General features: G+C 43.2%; 1 protein-coding gene across 3 annotated transcripts in view; it reads right to left on the bottom strand.

Annotated features, from left to right (window-relative positions):
- The window catches only part of RBKS (ribokinase), a 164,108-nt gene that overhangs the window by 73,664 nt on the left and 70,243 nt on the right, over positions 1–20,201 (bottom strand). For all 3 annotated transcript variants that reach the window (XM_033939329.1, XM_033939328.1, XM_033939327.1), the window contains exon 7: positions 1,711–1,899. In XM_033939329.1, coding sequence (XP_033795220.1) covers positions 1,711–1,899 — 189 coding nt within the window. The remainder of the gene's footprint in view (positions 1–1,710; positions 1,900–20,201) is intronic.

Genomic DNA, 20,201 nt, shown 5'->3' with positions numbered 1-20,201 from the left:
CTCAACAGCAGCAAAAAAATAAAACTCACTGAAACATGAACACCAAAACCATTTGTTTTCCCCCAGAACTCAAGCCTATTTGTTTCTAGTAATAGAAGTACAAGGACTAGGGGACATGCCATGAAGTTACTAAGTTTACATTTACATAGTAAATAACAGCAGATAAAGATCTGGATGATCCATCCAGTCTGCTGAATATTTACACATATTCTAAATTCATATAAAATTGTCTTTTTTCTTAGTTATTTCTGGGCCATTAATGTAATGTAATGTAATGTAATTTATTTCTTATATACCGCTATATCCTTTAGGTTCTAAGCGGTTTGAAGAAAATATACATTAAGATTATAAATGAGAAGTAAGAAGGTACTTAAAAAATTCCCTTACTGTCCCGAAGGCTCACAATCTAACTAAAGTACCTGAAAATTAATAAAGAAGAGAAAATAAAGATGGTTGAAAAAAGAAAAATTCTATGTGAACTTATAGGATGGAAATTAAACTGACAGTGAAGAACTGTATGAAAAATACATATGGAATGCAGTTAGAGAGGGTAGGTTACAATCTATTTATGGTATTTGTTTAATTGGAAGGTGTTAAGGTGGGTAATTTGGGGGAAGGTTATCTGAATTAACCGCAAAGTCCGCCTAATACTGTCCTCTGGTTCCAGGCTACGAAGCTCTCTCCAGCCTATCCAAACCACCTCTTTGTTTGCGGGATACCAACCGTAGAGTCTGACCAGTACTGTCCTCATGTTCCAAATTACTGTAGCCATTGAAGCCCTCCCCAGCCTATTCTAAACTGAGTTGCCATGTACGGGACACAGACCTTGCAAGTGTGCCCAGAACCACCCTTAGTTCATCAATTTATACCATTCATTTTCTAATTATAGAGCCTCTATGTTCATCCCATGCTTTCTTGAAATCCATCACTGTTTTCCTCTCCACACCCTCCCTTGATGGGTCTTATGGTACATATTCAGGTTTTTGAGTCTCTTCTTGTACATCTTTTAGCACAAACCCCTACCATTTTCATCACCTTCCTCTGGACAGTTTCAAGTTTTCTTATATCCTTTTTCAGATAGGGCCTCCAAAACTGAACACAATGCTCTATGTGTGGCCTCACCAGTGACCTGTACAGGGGCTTGAACACCTCCTTTCTTCTGCTGGTTACACGGCTCTCTATACAGTCCAGCATCCTTCTGGCTACAGCCACCGCCTTGTCACACTATTTCATCGCCTTCAGGTCCTCAGGCACTATCACCCCAAGGTCCTTCTCCCCTTCCGTGCATATCAGCCTCTCACATCCCAGCACATATGGCTCCCTTTGATTTCTATTCCCCAAATGCATCACTCTGCATGTCTTTGTACTGGAATTTTAGTTGCCAGATGTTAGACCATTCTTCTAACACTGAAAATACATCTTACATCTTTGATACTCAGAACCACCCTGGGACTGGTCTACATTTGCTTATAGAATGAGGGTGAGAATGACTGATTCTAGAACTGGATAGAGATGAATAGACAGCTGTGGCATAATAGAATTTAGTCCATAAGATCCAGATGTAATATATAACACACTTAGGCTGGCTATCAATTACACATCATAAAACAGCCTTTGTGCAGTTGCCCAAAGATCTGATTAATAACTGCACTGTAAAGGAAATTAAATAGCCTCTTCCAAAGCAAGGCTGTTAAACTGCAAGACACTTACCGTAGTATCCACTGCCTTGACTTGCCTAGTAGGGATATGTTTTGGGGTGGTGTCTTCTGCTGAGAGTACTACACAGCCCTCAGCTCCCAAGGTTACAATGACCAACTTGCAACCTTTTTCTATCAACATGGATCCAGCCTTCCCAGCATCTGCAGGATAGCGTACTAGAAAGCCTGTTAAAATTTCTGCCTGAAATGTAAAATTGAAAAAATATATTGAAGTAAAATAATTCACACTCATTTTTACTAATGACCGAAACATGATAATAACAGAAGAAAATATACACAGGAGATCCAATACATTAGCATTTAACTTTCAGAAAGGATACTATGAAAATGAGGAAAATGGAAAAAAAAGAAAAGAGGAGCAGCTGCAAAGATCAAAATGTATATCAAGTATGGATGTTGTTGAAAAATACCATCCTGGAAGCCCAGATCAGATATATTCCATGTGATAGAAAAAGCTGGTAGATCAAATAACAACCAGCATACAGGTAATTAAAAAGTGAGATGAAGAAGGTTTTAGAGCTATAAAAACATCCTTCAGAAAATGGAAGAAGTATCCAACTGAAGATATTAGGATATAGCATAAGGAATGGACTAGTCAAAGGCAAAGCAAAGTTAAGGACAGCAAAGAGTTTTGAAAAAAAGCTTGCCTTGGAGGCAAAAACACATAATAACTTTTTTAAGGAACATTTGAAGCAAGAAGCCAGTATACAAATCAATTGGATCATTAAATGATTGAGGGGTAAAAGGGTCATTCAGAAAAGGCCAAAATGGAGAGACTACGGTGCTCATTTTCAAAGCAGCAGTTTAAAGGTCTGGATTCACTATACTGCACCGATATCAGCAGCCATTTAAAAAGCAACCACTGATTGCATTTCAATCACACGACAGCACAAAATAGTAAATCACGTCTCTGGGAAAGATAGGTGCCAGAAATATAGGTTAGGATTTTCCAGGCCTACATTTCCGGTGCCTATCTTTGTCATAAATCGCGCCTACGTAAACATAGAAACATAGAAATAGACGGCAGATAAGGGCCACGGCCCATCTAGTCTGCCCACTCCAATGACCCTCCCCTACCTTTCTCTGTGAATAGATCCCACGTATCTATCCCATTTGGCCTTAAAACAGGCACGCTGCTGGCCTCAATAACCTGAAGTGGAAGACTATTCCAGCGATCAACCACCCTTTCAGTGAAAAAGAATTTCCTGGTGTCCCCGTGCAGTTTCCCGCTCCTGATTTTCCACGGATGCCCCCTTGTTGCCGCGGGAACCTTGAAAAAGAAGATATCTTCTTCCACCTCGATGCGGCCCGTGAGATACTTGAATGTCTCGATCATGTCACCCCTCTCTCTGCGTTCCTCGAATGAGTACAGCTGCAACTTATCCAGCCGTTCCTCGTACTGGAGATCCTTGAGTCCCGAGACCATCCGGGTGGCCATTCTCTGGACCGACTCCAGTCTCAGCACATTCTTACGGTAATGCGGCCTCCAGAATTGCACACAGTATTCCAGGTGGGGCCTCACCATGGATCTATACAATGGCATAATGACTTCAGGCTTACTGCTGACGAAACTCCTGCGTATGCAACCTATGATTTGCCTTGCCTTGGATGAAGCTTGCTCCACTTGATTGGCAGTCTTCATGTTCTCACTGACGATCACTCCTAAGTCTCGTTCTGCTTCAGTTCTTGTTAGGATCTCGCCATTAAGGGTGTAAGTCTTGCATGGATTTTGGCTGCCCAGGTGCATGACTTTGCATTTTTTGGCATTGAAGCTGAGTTTCCAGGACCTAGACCAGCGCTCCAGTAGGACTAGGTCATGCATCATGTTGTCGGACATTGAATTTATGTCTATTGTGCTTTTGCCCACTACATTGCTTAGTTTGGCGTCATCGGCGAATAATGTTATTTTACCTCGCAGCCCTTCTGCCAAGTCTCTTATAAAGATGTTGAATAGGTAGGTGCTTTATGGTACCTAATGCCACTTCTGGTGTTAGCCATGCCCATAGTGGTGTTAAGCACAGTACAGCGCCTACATAGGCATGATTTTGGCACGTATTAGGTGCCGTTTCTAGAATTTCCTCCAAATGCCCAAAAAACCATCCATCTGCCAAAAATGTTCAAATTCTGATTTTGGAAAGTCATAACTTGGACATTTCACACTGTGGTTTGTCCAAATAGCAAGGGGGAATGATGGTGTTTTGGGTGGATCTGGGGAGGGCCCAAAAGTAGGACGTCGAAAAAGGGATTTTCAACTGGAAAGAAATGTCCATGTCCATGTTTCAGTCATGTCTTGAGTTATAAAATGTTTACTTTAATTGAGCAGCTGACCACTGGAGAGAATAAGGCATGACCTCTTAATTTTCCAGTGATTGCAGTCCTCTTCCCTTTCCTCTGAAGGTAAAACTGGAAAGGAAAACCCTACTCTTATGTCAGCTGCAGGCATTATGGCCATTCTGAACAAAGCAGCAAGGAAGTTAGAGGGATAGCCTAGTGGTTAGCACAGTGAACTGTGAGTCAAGGGATCCAGGTTCAAATCTCACTGACAGGAAAAACAAAAAGAAGCATGCCGTGGCTCCTTTCCCTTGTCTCTCCCCCCCCCCCAAAAAAAAATCCTGCTAATCCAATGGATCTCTCCCGACCCTCCTTCCCTCCTTCAAAAAAAGAATAGCCTGATGGCCCAGTGGACCCACCCACCTGACTTGACTCAAACCCCCTGGGCTAAGCATGACCCCAACCCCCTAGTTACCACAGACCCTGGTGATCCAGTGAAAACCCTCTTCCACATGCCTTACACAGGAGGCAGGAGGAATAGCCTTACTCGGTCCGTCAAGCCCAGTATCCTGTTGTCACGGTAGGCAATCCAGGCCACTAGTACCTGGGAATTTCATGCTACTGTTCCAGGGCAAGCAGTGGCTTCCCCCATGTCTTTCTCAATAATAGACTATTGACTTTTCCTTCAGGAAATTTTCCAAACCTTTCTTAAAACCAGTTACGCTATCCCCTCTTACCACAACCTCTGGCAATGCTTTCTCCCTCCTGCATCTGGGCCTGCTCTCTTCAAAATGGCGGTGCCTCATCCCTGTCTGGTGTATCCTGGGATGCACTAGGTGGGACTTAAGTACCACATAAGGAAAAAACTCCTTGTATGGTACTTAGGTCATGCCCAGTGCATTCTAGGACGCACCAGGCAGGGGCAGGGCACCACCATTTTGAAGAGGGTAAGCCCAGAGGCAGGAGGGAGAAAGCATTCTTCCTGCCTCCTACTGAAGTAATATGAAGGGATAGGAGTAGGATTTCACTAGACCACTAGAGCTATTGATAACTAGGGGGGTCAATGTCAAGCTCAGCCCAGCATGGTTGGGGGTCAGGTTGGGCTGGGTCTGGATGTGTACCTGTAGGTGAGTCTGCTGGACCACCGGGGGGGCTGGACCATCAGAGCTTTTGTTAGATTTTGGGGAAGGGCTGGGAAGGGTCCACTAGACCACCAGGGATTTCTTAGGTTGGGAGGAGGGGGGAGGAAGCTCAGGCTCGCAGGAAGTCCATTTGAGCAGAGTGGTTGGTTAGTCTGTGGGAGAGAAAGGGTGCCCTTAGACTCCTCTTCTCTCAAGCAATCCACAGCACTGCCATTTTTTTTTAAACATACTGTGGGTTGTCTAATGATCACATTTAAATGCATTTCTATGCTAATGGTTTCGGCACCAGTGCTGAAACCATTAAATCTCAGAGAGATGCATCCCAATGAAATATTTTGCAAACCTTAAAATATAAGTTTCAGATCTTTATGAAATAGTTGCCCTGACACTGTGGCAGATTTCTGTGTAGCTTCTGAACTCCCGGGAAGAATAACAGTGCCATATTTATTAAATATTATCACAAAACAACCTAAAGAAAGCTTTTACTGAAATAATAACAAATCTTTAATAGAGAGGAGATATTAGATGAAATGAACCAGCTACAGAATTTTAAAAAACGAGTCAGTGAGGCAGGATATATATACTTTTTAATTCATTCTGAAATATGGTAATTTAGGTAATGGAAATTTGCAGAATCCAGCTGAAGACAGTTTCTGCATCAGAATAGGTCAATTAATACGTAGGCTCTCAAAGGATGTATCATTACTGTGTCTCAGAATATAACAAAATAAGTGAAGTGAAGCGAAGCTTTCTGACCAAGCTTGTGGCAATGACCAGGAGGATGAGTATGACAAGTGGAATGCAGCCAAAGCTCCTTTGGCCATCATCCTTTACTAGCTGATATTACTAAAGGATAGAAAACACACAGACAGCTCACAAGTACTGTACAACCGGAGGTTTCTAAACTCTGCTCCCCCAACCCCCCTGGTACTTTTAAAATCCTTCAGTTCTTCGCCAGCAAGAAGCAGGTACTCTTAGGTCTCTCCCATGATTTGATGAAGTTCTTTTCATTTTGAAGTTGTATTATGTCTTAGCAAAGGTAAGAGGTATATAAAGTTTTAAATAAACATAAACATACCCACTGCTGCACGGGTCCCAAGACTTCACTCTGATGCAACTTCCTGTTTGTGGGACCAGGAAGTTGTGTCAGATGTAAGGCTCAGGGCAGGTGCAAGCAGCAGGTATAAGTTTCTGCTTGCGGCTGGTGAAGAACTAAAGGATTAAAAAAAATACCTGGGCATTGGGAAGTGGAATTGAGACCCCTGATCACCTTGGAGGGGGGGTGATGAGAAGAGGTTGAGATGCCAGGAATCTTTGGCTGGAAAGGTTTGGGGGATCCCCGTCAGCCACATCACAGCTGTGCTGCTGCCCAATGGGCCTGAGTTCAAATTGCATAGTCAGGATCTACTCAAGCACTATGCCACTGGGGCAAGTGGAAGACTCAAGAGGCCAAATCAAAAGTTAAGTCTTTTGTAAAACCGCCTAGTTATAGGCGGTTAAGAAATCTTTTAAATAAATAAATAAGTCCTGCCACTCTCTCCTCAACCCTCCATATCATGCTCTCTATCTGGCCCTTAAGTCCATTCACCCAGCACACTTCCTTCCCTTACTCATCAGTCTCTCTTTCCTCTCATACTTTCTTTCCCTTTTCTCTAAATTCTTCTTCCTTCTCTTTTCCCCTCTCCTTACTTCCCATCTCTCACAGGCTTGGATCATTTCCTTGGTCTGCTCTCCCTGGCTCCAGGCACATTTCTGTTGTCTGAGACTGGTTACCATTTCCTACACTGCAATTTGGTGAGTGCCACAACATGAGCATGACATTGTGTGGGTAGCAGCATCCCTCCACACTTGGCTGCCAATGCTGCTGCTGTTTGAGCTGGCAGAATTTTATAAAACTCAGGACCCAAGCAATCCAGCCCTGGGAGTTTAGCCAGTTTAAAACATTTAATCACTGTCTATAAATCTTTAGCTTTTATGGGCCTATTAAAGTAATCTGACTGTTCCTCTAGTACTTGAAATAAATGTGTATTTGGGAAGAAGGCATCTTCTGCGAGGTATCATAAAAACCTTTGCTGTACAAGTCCTGGTAGAAATCTTCAAACTTGCTCATGATATCCTTTTCTGATGTATAAACCACCCCTGCTCGACCCTTAATTTTTTGCACCCGGCACTGCTTCCAACAAGGTCCCAAAAAGTTTGCTAGTAACTTCCCTGCCTTGTTTCTCCAATAGTATAATTCAGTGGTCTCAAACTCAAACCCTTTGCTGGGCCACATTTTGGATTTGTAGGTACTTGGAGGGCCTCAGAAAAAATAGTTAATGTCTTATTAAAGAAATGACAATTTTGCATGAGGTAAAACTCTTTATAAATCCTTCCTTTTAGCTAAGTCTTAATAATAATATTATAATTTATAGCTAGAGAGACATATGATCAAGAAACTGTTTTATTTTACTTTTGTGATTATGATAAACATACCGAGGGCCTCAAAATAGTACCTAGTAGGCCGCAAATTTGAGACCACTGGTATAATTTATAAATATTAATACTAGCTATTGTCCTCAGGTTGTAGTGTGTCATCTACACTATTTTTTTCCTAAAGGACATATATTATCTGGCCAGTGGCAGTCAGTGGGGGCTTTTTTTTAATGCTGGCCATCACCAATTAAATTAGCTCCAACACTGAATATTTGGGGCTGTTTGTCCTGCAGCTAGCCGCCGGTGCTTTTGCAGATCCCAGCTAACATTCAACCAGGGCCTAGGAAAGACAGTTATGTGGGCCCCAACTGCATATTATCTCCAAATTTAGCCCCCCTTCCCTTCCTGCTTCTCTAAACCATGCCTTTAAGTAACCCTCTCTCCACCCAAAACAACCACTCATCCTCCTCTCCCCCCCCCCCCCGGGCCTACCTTTGCTCCCTGGTGGTTCAGGACCAATGAGGGTAGAAGCAAAGCCCACATTAGTTCTGCCCCATGTGGCTGCCTTAAGAAAATGGCTGCAACAACCTCTCATGGCAGCTGGCAATACTTGTACGTAAAAGATGTGAAATTCCATCTTTTATTTAAAAAAAAAAAAAAATGTAACTTGGAATTTTGTTTTAATTTTGATTTGTATGTAGAATTTTAAATATGTTATATTGTAATCTGTCTAGAACTGAAGATAGTATGAAATTATAAATTTTATTAAAAAAATAAATAAACAAATGGGGAGATTGTGGGTATGGAGATGCTAACATTTGAGAATACCAGGTTGTACCCCTGAGTTTGTCCCTGAGAAGGACATAAAACGGGGTACTCTGTAGGGCAATCAGCCGAGGCACCCTCCCCCCCTTGTCAAGTAAAGAGATGCTTGGAACACTTGCGGCTATCATTAAGATAAGTCTCAGCCGTTTTTGATTATTTTAAAATTATGGTAGAAACTTCTTTTTATAAGGACTCAGGGGTTTAAGCTATTAAATATTTTACACCTTTTGATTTCTGTATTTTTGCACACAACACTTTTGAATTTAAATAATCACATATATGTGCGCTCGTGGGGTACACAATAACTGTGGACATACCCAGGTGAACTCCTTCATTTTTGATAGGAGGTTCCTGTGAACTGATAAACCACCCTTGGTTAATTATAGCTAATTCTTAGAAAATCCTGATTGGACGTTAGGTCCTGTGTGCAAATTAAAGAACTAGGAGTTGTTCTTTTAGATTGGAGTACTGTATTTGGTATTGACCGCCTCCAAATTTTTCTTTGGCTTTATATATTTTTGTACTTCTTAAGTTAAACAGAAAAATTTGGCTGAATATCAGCTTACATAGACCAAATGTATTCATATTGGGGGGGGGGGAGGCAATTCTATAACAAAGGCACTAAAATGTATGTGCATAAATTTATAGCATAAAAGCCTTTACATATGTATATGTGTACATATGACAACAACTGGTGAAGGAACAAACAGTACTTTAAATACCTTTTTAAGCTTCAGTGGCGCTCAGAATCCAAGATGGAGTAAAAAACCTCAGTGTGGGGTACAGAACCCCTAGAGAGTGTCACAGAAATGTAAAAGAAGTTCCTCTGAACCAGGACACATTTTAAGCAGTGGTTCACTAGCAAGTCAGCGGGTTCTCTGAAGCAGCCAGGGTTGGCGAAACGCATCAGAACCTTGCCGGGTCAACGCTAATTGAACATTCAAGATAAGTTCTTTATGAACTCACGTTTTTTGAATTCATTCACATATTGAAGAGTTATTTCACTAGATGGACATAACAATTTAAGAATGTTTTTTAACAAGCACTTTCATTACCTTTTCACTTTTAATGGTGCAATGATAGATTCTACAAAAAACGCTCTCTAGGGGTTCTGTACCCCACACTGAGGTTTTTTACTCCATCTTGGATTCTGAGCGCCACTGAAGCTTAAAAAGGTATTTAAAGTACTGTTTGTTCCTTCACCAGTTGTTGTTGTATCCATGAATTTTGGGAACAAACCCTGAGTTTGAATCTTCACCCAGTTGTGTGTATTGGATATGTGTACATATGAGCATAAATGCCAAAATTCTACCCAAGTACTATTCTTTAAATACATGCTTAACTTACATAGCAGATATTTGCAAAAAAGGTATACATATGGGCGGAACCCGGACTGTGCTCCTATTTTCACATGTAACTTACAGAATCCTTTGTTATGTATGAATGTATGTTTGTCTAACAACAAGAGGCAACACACTGGCCTGAAGTGCATAGATACATGATTAGGCTAATATTCTAGTTTCTGAACCTGCAGTTGGACTGCCGTAATCTTCATTGTTTTTTTCCCCAACCTGATGACTCCTCCACTGCATAAATGTAGGCATTTGAATCCACCAAAAATGGGGTCACAGTGAGAGGAAGAACTTTGTAGATTTCGTCATGGCAGATGTGGAGATGTGTCTGTGAGAGGACTCCAGAGGTGTGAGATTGAATTTTGTGTTAAACTTGGAAAGAGCGGTAATGAAACTTTTGAAACGTTACGGCAAGCATATGGTGGTGAAACGATTAGCCATGGTGCGTACTCTCACAGACACCTCTTCCTCTCGCTATGACCCAACAATTAAGGCTGCAATGAGAACACAAAGTCCAATATCAGCAAACAATAACAAATTGCTTTTAATATTGACAGGAGTTGCCATGCAGCAAATCACACAAAATTGGAAGGATTATACCAAGCTAAATTATACATTCTGGTGGAACTCGGTGTGTCACATTTACAAAATGGAGAAAATATTGGCATTACAACAAGGAAATATAAAAAATTTTAAGAAAATATGGGATCCATTGACAAAATATTCTAAAGATCAGATATCTTAACACATTGATAATAATAATATAGGGTTAGGGAGGGAAATATAGAAATTAATATGAGGAAAAATGAAAAAACAAATAACAGGGGAAAGGGATTCAATATATATGATATGATATTGTACATACAACTATAATTATTATAAACTAAATATTATGATATTCATTTATTGTAAGAATGAAAATTTTATAAATAAAAATTAAAAAAAAAAAAAAAGGCTGCAGCAGTTGAACTGCAGGTTCAGAAATGTCAATGTTTAAGCTTCACAAGAACCGGCACAGCATTGCCATGTCTACAGAGGCATAAGAACATAAGAATTGCCTCTGCTGGGTCAGACCAGGGGGTCCATCGTGCCTAGCAGTCCACTCCTGCGGCAGCCCTTAGATCAAAGACCAGTGCCCTAACTGAGACTAGCCTTACCTGCGTACGTTCTGGTTGAATCCCTGGAGGGTGTTTTTCCGTATAACAGCCTCTGGAAGAGCATTCTAGTTTTCTATCACTCTCTTTGTGAAGACGAACTTCCTTTTGTTTGTACGGAATCTATCCCCTTTTAACTTTAGAGAGTGCCCTCTCGTTCTCTCTACCTTGGAGAGGGTGAACAACCTGTCTTTATCGACTAAGTCTATTCCCTTCAGTATCTTGAATGTTTCGATCATGTCCCCTCTCAATCTCCTCTGTTCAAGGGAGAAGAGGCCCAGTTTCCTCCAGCCCCTTAACTATTTTAGTCGCTCTTCTCTGGACCCTTTGAGTAGTACCATGTCCTTCTTCATGTACGACGACCAGTGCTGGACGCAGTACTCCAGGTGAGGGCGCACCATGGCCCGGTACAGCAGCATGATATCCTTCTCCGATCTGTTCGTGATCCCCTTCTTTATCATTCCTAGCATTCTCTTCACCCTTTTCGCCGCTGCCGCGCATTGCGTGGACGGCTTCATCGACTTGTCGATCAGAACTCCCAAGTCTCTTTCCTGGGAGAGATCTCATAGAAACGATAAAGAAAAGGGCAACCAAAATGATTCTTTTTTGAGGAAAGGCTAGGGAGATTAGGGTTTCTCCATTTTGCAGAAGGGAAGGCTGAGGGAAGATACGATAGCAATAGCAGTTTATAAAATACTGGAGTGGAATGGAATAGGCAAACATCCAGAAGTGCGTGGACGTTGATGCAGTGATGTCATGCACATGTATGACATCATCATATCGATGTCTGTGCATGCACGAAGGCCCTCTAATGGGGCCATGAGCCACCAGTGGGGGGTGCTGGAAGGGAAGACACACAGAGAGAAGGAGAGGCGCTGGCTGACTGCATACTGGATGTGCCTCTCGCCGCGAGAGGCATGTCCTGTAGGCAGTTAGCTGGCATCTCGCGACACACCTAGAATCTCGGGTGGCACACTAGTGTGCCATGGCACACAGTTTGCGATACACTGGTTTACACTTTGAGAAAGCACAGAGACTAGGAAATACACCCTGAAGTTACTAAATAGTAAATTTAAAACAAATTGGATAAAATATTTTCCCTTAACATGCAGTTAAGATCTAGAACTCATTGCCAGAAAATGTGGTAAAAACAGTTAATGTAGCTGGATTTAAAAAAAGGTTTGGACAAATTCTTGGAAGGAAATCCATAAACTGTTATGGTAGACCTGGGGAAATCCGCTGCTTATCCTTTAAGGTAAGTAGCATGGAATCTTGCTACTTTTTGGGATTCTGCCAGGTACGTGTGACCTGGATTGGCCACTGTTGGAAGTATAATGCTGGGTTAGATCCATCTTTGGTCTGACTCAGTATGGCAATTTTTATGTTACATTATATTCCTAACACTAATTTTTGAACACCTAATTTAATTGGAAAATATGCACCTACATGTATTTATTTAAAAATTTATACACTTCCCCCTCCGTATCCGTGAATTCCATATCTACGGATTCGTTTATTCGCGGTTTTAAACCAAAAAATGCTTTTTCATTTTTCAGGCTATTTTAAGCCCTGTAAGCCCCCCTTAAGCTTTACCTGTTGGTCTAGCGGATTTTCGGGGCAGGAGCGATCTGCCCACGCTCCTGCCCCGTGCAGATCGCTCACAGGAAATGGCTCGAGAGACTATGGGAGCTCAAGGCAGCCATTTCCTGTGAGCGATCTGCACGGGGCAGGAGCGTGGGAAGATCGCTCTTGCCTGAAAACCCACTAGACCAGTGGTTCCCAACCCTGTCCTGGAGGAACACCAGGCCAATTGGGTTTTCAGGCTAGCCCTAATGAATATGCATGAAGTAAATTTGCATGCCTATCACTTCCATCATATGCAAATCTCTCTCATGCATATTCATTAGGGCTAGCCTGAAAACCCGATTGGCCTGGTGTTCCTCCAGGACAGGGTTGGGAATCACTGCACTAGACCACCAGGTCAGGCTTAAGGGGAGGCTTTCAGGGCTTAAAATAGGGGCAGAACCGGCCCAAATATTATTTGCGTTTTTTAAATATTCGCGGGACGGCTCTGCCCGTAACCCCCGCGAATACGGAGGGGGGAAGTGTATACGGTATAAATCCTATACGGTTTACATAACAACAGTCATAAATATTAGACAGTACATACATGTTCAATACATTAAAAACTTTGCTATAAGATCCAGAATATCTATATAATAAAGCATTTACAGGTAATTACACCACACAATATCTCATCATAAGAAAGCATTTACAAATAATTGCGTTTTCAACATTTTCTTGAAACTCACCCTGACTGCGCATAAGCGCAGAACTCCTGGCAAGGCATTCCGAAGCTTTACACCCCCCACTGACAACATAGTTAAGAGTAGAAGCCCTATGTATAATTACTACTTGTATATTTTGTAAACAGGGCATCTGACACATAGCATAAGTTAGGCACTTATAACACATCTATGCACTCTTTAGTACCCAAACAGCAAAACTGAACATTCTGTACAGATGGCAAGCTGCTAATTCTGCATATTAATCTTGGAGGAGCCAGATTACTGTAAAAAGGTTGGTCATTCCTTTCATATTTAAGAATGAATTATAAAGGTAGAACACCTTATTTGCCAGCTCTCTCCCTCTGAATATTTAACATTTTCTTTTAATTAGCGGAATTATCAATGCTGCTACATTCCTGTGCAAACCTCAGGGGTGAGGTGCTGCAGCAACTGGTGTCCAAAGCCAGTCTCAACAAGCCTGATGTTACTGGCACACAGCAAGCCAGAGGTCACAGACAGAAAAGAGAAGCCAATTGCTAAACTGAGCTGACTGGAGAGCAAGATTTGGCTGGGAGTATTTTTCTTCAGGAACCACATAAAAGGCAGAAAATAAAATTGTCAGCAATAAAAGTTAATCAGGAAGCAACTTGTCCCAACAAATAAAAATAAAGTATCTCCTTCCTCACTTCTTTCTCCACAGATACCATGAAATGAGAGTAATTTATATGGGGCCTTGGCCAAACAGGTGGGCCTTACTTAGGGGGGAAGTTATCAAGCTGTATCAGGCATTTAAGTTACATTATTTGCCCCTAATATAGCTTGTCTTAATTTACTGCAACAATATTTAAGTCACTGTAGGTTACATAGCAAAGAGATGCAAAATAAGCAAATTCATGTTTGTTTCTCATTATGCAAATACCCTGTGACATGTGGTGATACACCACAAGCACAGAAATCATTGCAAAATAGCACCAGAAGAATCAGAACACAAAGCTGAGAACCAATGCCCTGGGGCCAGGGACTGTGCACTGTCAGAGCCTTTCCCCTGCTCCCCCAGTCACACCCCCACCTCCAGTTCCAAGCCCCCCAGATCCCCAATCACATCCATACCCCTTGATCCTCCATCCCTAGCAAGACATACCAAATGTATTCCCTGGTGGTCTAATATTGATTGGGCAGCAATGATCCCCAGTCACTCCTGCCCTGTCCAGTGCCATATCCAAAATGTGCGCCCTAGCAGTAGTCTCATTCTACTACCACTAAGGGGTACTGAGGAGTAGTGCGAGACTACACCTAGCGGTGCCAGTTTGAATATGGATCCTGGCAGGGCAAGAGCAAATGGAGATTGCTCCTGCTTGATTAGCTCTGGATCACTTAGAGTGGGAAACTCATTTGGGGGGCCCTTGGATTACGGTGGGGGGGAGGGAGGGGTGATCATGAGGGATGGGGAAAAGGCTCCGACAATCCTTAGAAGCTCATTTTCAAAGCACTTAGGGTTAGATTCTCAAAACTTTGCAGTAAAAACTGATCGGCCGCTGTCGCAGCCGTTATTGTAGCAATTTCAAAAAGGCGAGTCATTCTCCAAAAAATGCATATGCAAATGAGGTAGATGGAGAGTAGCGAAGGTTCGCTAAATTTGCATGTGCCCATTGCTGGTGATAGCGATCGGCACATGTGCAGAATAAATGCACAAATAAAAAAAAAAAAAGAAGCATCAGCAGAAGGGATGCCCATAGGAGGGACCTTAAACAACCTGGGCCTTAGGATGCACTAGGGAGGGGAAGGCCACCATTTTGAAGAGGCAGGCCTGCTGCAGTAGACATCTGGGATATGGATAGGACATAATGGAGCAGCATACCCCCGTATTGATGGAATAGGAGAATTACTTCCTAGACAGCTATTTTTAACTAATGCATTTGACAGGAGCACAGACGCCACTGAGGTTTAAAGACAGTCTCTTGTTGAAATCAAAGGAGGCAAGCTCCCTCATCTGCTGGATCCATTGCATAAAGGAGGTTGGCGTCGGATTCACCCAGTGCTGAAATAAAAGCTTTTTCGTCAGCAGAATTGAGATTCACACCTACCATTCCGCTTCCTCTACTGATAAACGCCTTTATGTTTCTCTGGGGCGAGCTTTCGTATTGCCGCCGAGGAAGCTGAGTTTGATGCTTCGCTCTGAGTTTGATCTGTAGACTCCCGACGACTCACTAAAGTTTCTGAGTTCTCTCGGTCCGGTGTATGGCTGGGGTGTGCATGGATGGTGAGCTTGGGGGGGGGGGTTGATTGGAGTATGGCTGGTGAGGTTGGTATGGTATGATGTCTTGCTGGAAGGTATGTGTTGGAAGAATGGTTGATGTGTAAGGGACGTAGAGTCCATCTATCTTAAATGTTGGGCAGCCTGCTTAGTTTCCCGAGGAGGTTTCCTCATAGACTTAACTTTGTACCTATGAGGTAGAGAACGATTTCCAGCCATGGCTATTGTTTGTTTGTATTGTTTCTGCACCACATATTTTTGCTGGGGTTTCTGTATTGGCTTTTTCATGGTTGAGTGTTACTGCTGTCCTCCTGGGAATGCTTGTCTTGTTGTTCTTCGTTCATTCATATTGTTGTGCTGTAGCCTATGATTCCTTCTAATGGTGTTGGTTATTAAAAAAAAAAGAAATCAGAAATGATGATGTGGAGATGGTTGATTAGTAGACTGGGTGGGCACCCCAATGTCACAGATGTGATCTCATTGAGAGGACACTCACTTTTCCCACCGGAGAATAATGGTGTGTTTGAGAGATGGGAAAGAGAGATTGGAGCATGTCCTGACTGAGGCTGGGGATTTGGTTGACTTAGATACTCTGCAGGAAAGAGTTGGGGTGCAATGGGGGGGGAACACCTTTGCCTATTGCCAGCTAAAACATTTTGGACCCAGTACCCTTAAGTGCTCATACGGGTGCTAGACTGTGGGGTGGGGGGGTTTCGGGGTGGAAACGGGCGAGGTAAATTCAGTCTCTAATAGATACATATAAGAAGTCAGTGAAGCTGGTATCTGATAAAAAGTGGGACATATATTGTTTGGGGTGAGTGAGGGAGCTACATTTGCCCCTGGAAATCTTGGGACATGATCAAACAAATAAAGAGCATTCCTAAGTTGATGACTGCGGCTTCCCTTCGGGAGTGCTATTATGGAGTGCTGTTTCGAGCATGTTGATCCCAACAACAGTTACACTACTGTCCACTGTGTATCAAATGCAATTTGACTGAAGGAATATTACGGCATATGTTTTGAGGGGTGTACAGTCATCCAAGGGTATTGGAAAGTGATCATGCATTACATAAGACATAGCTCTGGAATGAATACTGGGGGCACAAAAGAAAAATCAGTGCTTAGTCTCCTTGGGGCTTATACACATAAGACGAGAGGGCAGAGACAACTATGCTGTAAGCTGAGTTTACTAGCCCGAAAGGGAATCTTTAAGAGTTGGACTTCTTCTGAGCCCCCATTGTACTGGAGTTAAACAGCTGATCTTCATCAACTGGCTGATTGGGAGGCTAAAGACATGAGAGGCTCTACGAAAGGCCGCATACACCTTTTAGAGATCTGGGATCCCAAGCTTAGAAACTTGAATCCGAAGGGCCACAGTCTTCTCTTGAATGAGTTAAGATTGTAGGATGGGGTAGAGTGGGGTTGGGAGATTCTGAGGGAGGTTTGGAGGAGAATCACTGTACTACTGCTGCTGCTGGGGAGGGCTGGTGTGGGTTGGGTAGATACTTTTGATGGATGTAGAGGTGTAGCAGTTCCTGGAGACTCCATTCTTTGGTATCTGGGGAGGCTTTAATGATTAGTGTTTAATGTTATTCCTCTTTTCTTTTGAGGGGAAGGGGGAGGTTGGATACAGCTGTTTTTGAATGAATATTATATGACTTCACTATTGAGTTCTACGGTATACTATGTTGTTGTGCCTCTGGGTTTACAAGCTACAAGACCTGGGGTCGCTCTGAGTGGTAGAGGAGGGACAGACTTCATTATAGAGAACTATTGAGAGGGGAAGATATAATAGGTGGGGATAGGGGTGAGAAGTTGGGGAGTAATATGGAAATTTATTTGGATGACTGGCATTGCTGGCTACTGATTGATTGTATTTATAATAGTTGACTACAGTATTGTTGACTTGCATATTTGTAATCAATAAAATTGTTTGAAAGATAATATTAAAATTATAGTACAATGAGGTCGTTAAATTAAAATGAGCTGTCTGAGTGATTCTCGAAAAGGAACGCCCCTCCATTTACATAGAATTGGGGTTGATATTTAGCGGCAGGGTCTGAGCATTGATTGGCTCAGGAACTGATACGACAATAAAGCAGCTGAGACCTGCCACCACGAATGGCCCCAATTCCTCCTAAATGGAGCTCAAAAACAACCCAAGTGGTCTAGAGCCCCCCCCAAGGCCGATGCTACCCCAATCTTATGTGGAAGATCGATAAGCTCTCCCATCCCAATAATCCCCCACCAAGCCTGGTGGTCTAGTGGGCCCCCCTCACCATTGCTGCCCCCGCCAATGCCATTCAGAAGATCAGCAAGCTCCTCCCCCATGACAACCACCCACCATACCACCTGGTGGTCTTGTGGGCCATTCCCCCCTAATCCTCCCATGGTACCTTTTTAGATGACTGGCAGAAGGGATGCTTACTCCCTCCTGCCGGCAGGCCTGCCTCTTCAAAATGATGGGCTTTCCCAGTGCACCCTGGGATGTACTGGGTAAAGGCCTAAGGCTTGAATGGCCCAGGCACCTATGGCCACTCCCCCTATTGGCCCTGGGAGGGGCCTTAGGTACCTGGGCCAATTAGGGCCTTAGGCCCATCCCTGGTGCACCTTGGGATGCACTGGAATGGGCCTAAGACTCTGATTGGCCCAGGCACTCCTATATTCTGCAAGGATGCTGTGTGGCCATTTTCATTAGAATGCTGCCAGCCTTATTTTGAGCCTTATTTTTCCTCATTTATAATTTAAATGTTTCAGTTAGAGTCAGTCTAGAGTGCTGCTACAAAGTTGGTTAGTGGGCTTTATCATTAATCGTATGGGAACAGACTTAGAGAACTTAGAGGAAAGATGGAAGAGAGGAGATATGATAGAAATGTTTAAATATCTCCATGGCATTAATGTACAAGAGGTAAGTCCTTTTCAAATGAAGGAAAATTCCAGAAGGAGAGGGCATAGGATGAAGTTAAGAGGTGATAGGCTCAGGAGTAATGTAAGAACATACTTCTTTAAAGAAAGGGTGGTAGACGCATGGAATAGTCTCCCGATGGAGGTGGTGGAGATGAAGACTGTTTCTGAATTAAAGATAGCATGGGACAGGCATGTGGGATCTCTTAGGGAGAAGAGAAGAAAATTAATAATGGGGAAGGGAAGATTGGATGGGCCTTTATCTGCCATCATGTTTCTCTGTTTGTAAAATAGTTGTTCAGGATGGACATCCCCAGAGAAAGGACATCTTTCTCACGTAGTTTTAAACAAGAAACTTCAACGTTATTCCTGTTTAAAAATGGCTGTGTTTTCGGCACTTAGACATCCTTTCAAAAATGCCTCTCTACAGAGAACAGTAAGCACTTCTGTCAAGTGCCGCAGCTCCCACATTCTTCTGTACCCTGCTGCTGATGAGTATATCCCCTGATCCTCAACAGACTGCAGAAGGAGAAGGATACATCAGGAGCAGATGAAATAAGTATTTATTGCCATTTTCACAGCCAGTTTCCCCATAGGGCTGGTAAGCAGGCAGTGGCATAGTGAGGGTGGAATAAGCCCGGGGTGGTGATACCTCCCTCCGCTCTCTTCTCTGTCTTTCTGTTCCTTCCCCGACCCCTCCACAAGCAGTATCTTCAACTTGCTGCTCACGCCAGCCTCAGCTCTCCCTGTGACATCACTTCCTAGTCCTGCAACCAGGAAGTAACTTCAGAGGGAGAGCCGAGGCTGGCGTGAGCAGCAGGTTGGAGTTGCTGCTCACGCCAGTGAAGAGCTAGAGATATGGGGGCTGGGAAGGGAATGTGTGCACTAGAGAATGACACGGGAACAAATTTTTCCCTGTCCCCACGGGAACTCATTTTTCCATCTCATCCCCACGAGTTCTTTTTCTTTTCCTGTCCCTGCCCCGTTCCTGCAAGATCCATCTTCATCTACACAAGCCTCAAACACTTTAAAATCATAAGTGTTCAAGGCTTGTGCAGTTAAGGCTGAGTTTACAGGAATTGGACAGGGACAGCAACAAAACTCAAGGGATGGGGAAATTGAGTTCCTGCAGGGACAAGGACACGTCGTGAAGGAGCAGGGGGGCAAAGAGGAGGAGAAGTGCCGGTGCCCTCAACAAGACAGCGCCTGAGGCGCCCCCTCCCCCCCCCCCCCCACATACTACACCTCTGCAAGCAGAGCAGCTCAAACATGAGCCAGATGAGGCACTGGCTCAGGGTATCAAATACCTATTTCACTGGCTCAGCCACCACATGTTTTGACCTCACTGCTGTGCTCCTTTCTCTGCAAGGCCACTGGCACGTCTACAGGTTTAATAAATGCAAGAACAGATACTTCCTATTTCCCCGTTTAAACCTGAGGTGGTGCCTGCAGCTGAACATGGAGGAAAGCAAAGCAGTGAGATCAAAGCAACGTGCTATTTCTCGCCTCTATAGAATGTAGTGCTGATGCTGGTGGGATGGGGTGGGGCAGGGAGGGTGGGAGATGCTAAGCAAATGGGAGAGAAGGAATCAGAGCAATAGTGGCTCAGGGAACCACAACCTCTTGAGCTAGCACTGCAAGTCACCTCCACTCCCACCCCCATATCCTCATCCTAAAAATGTTACACATGAATGCAGTTATTGCAAATCAAAAGATAAAATTATGTGAAAAAAACAGGATGTCTTCCAAAAAGTGATGGTTTGAATCCACACAGCATTGTGGCTGCATGGAAACCAGCAGCACCTCAGCGGAGAAAATGAAAATCAACAGCTTGCCGTGCTTGAGTGTTAGCTTTTTCCCTGTAAGCAGTATATGGAT

This window comes from Geotrypetes seraphini, chromosome 3, assembly GCF_902459505.1.
Source record: "Geotrypetes seraphini chromosome 3, aGeoSer1.1, whole genome shotgun sequence".
Taxonomy (NCBI): Eukaryota; Metazoa; Chordata; class Amphibia; order Gymnophiona; family Dermophiidae; genus Geotrypetes; species Geotrypetes seraphini.
Note: the sequence above shows the minus strand (reverse complement) of the source record. Positions and strands in the feature narration are given on the sequence as shown.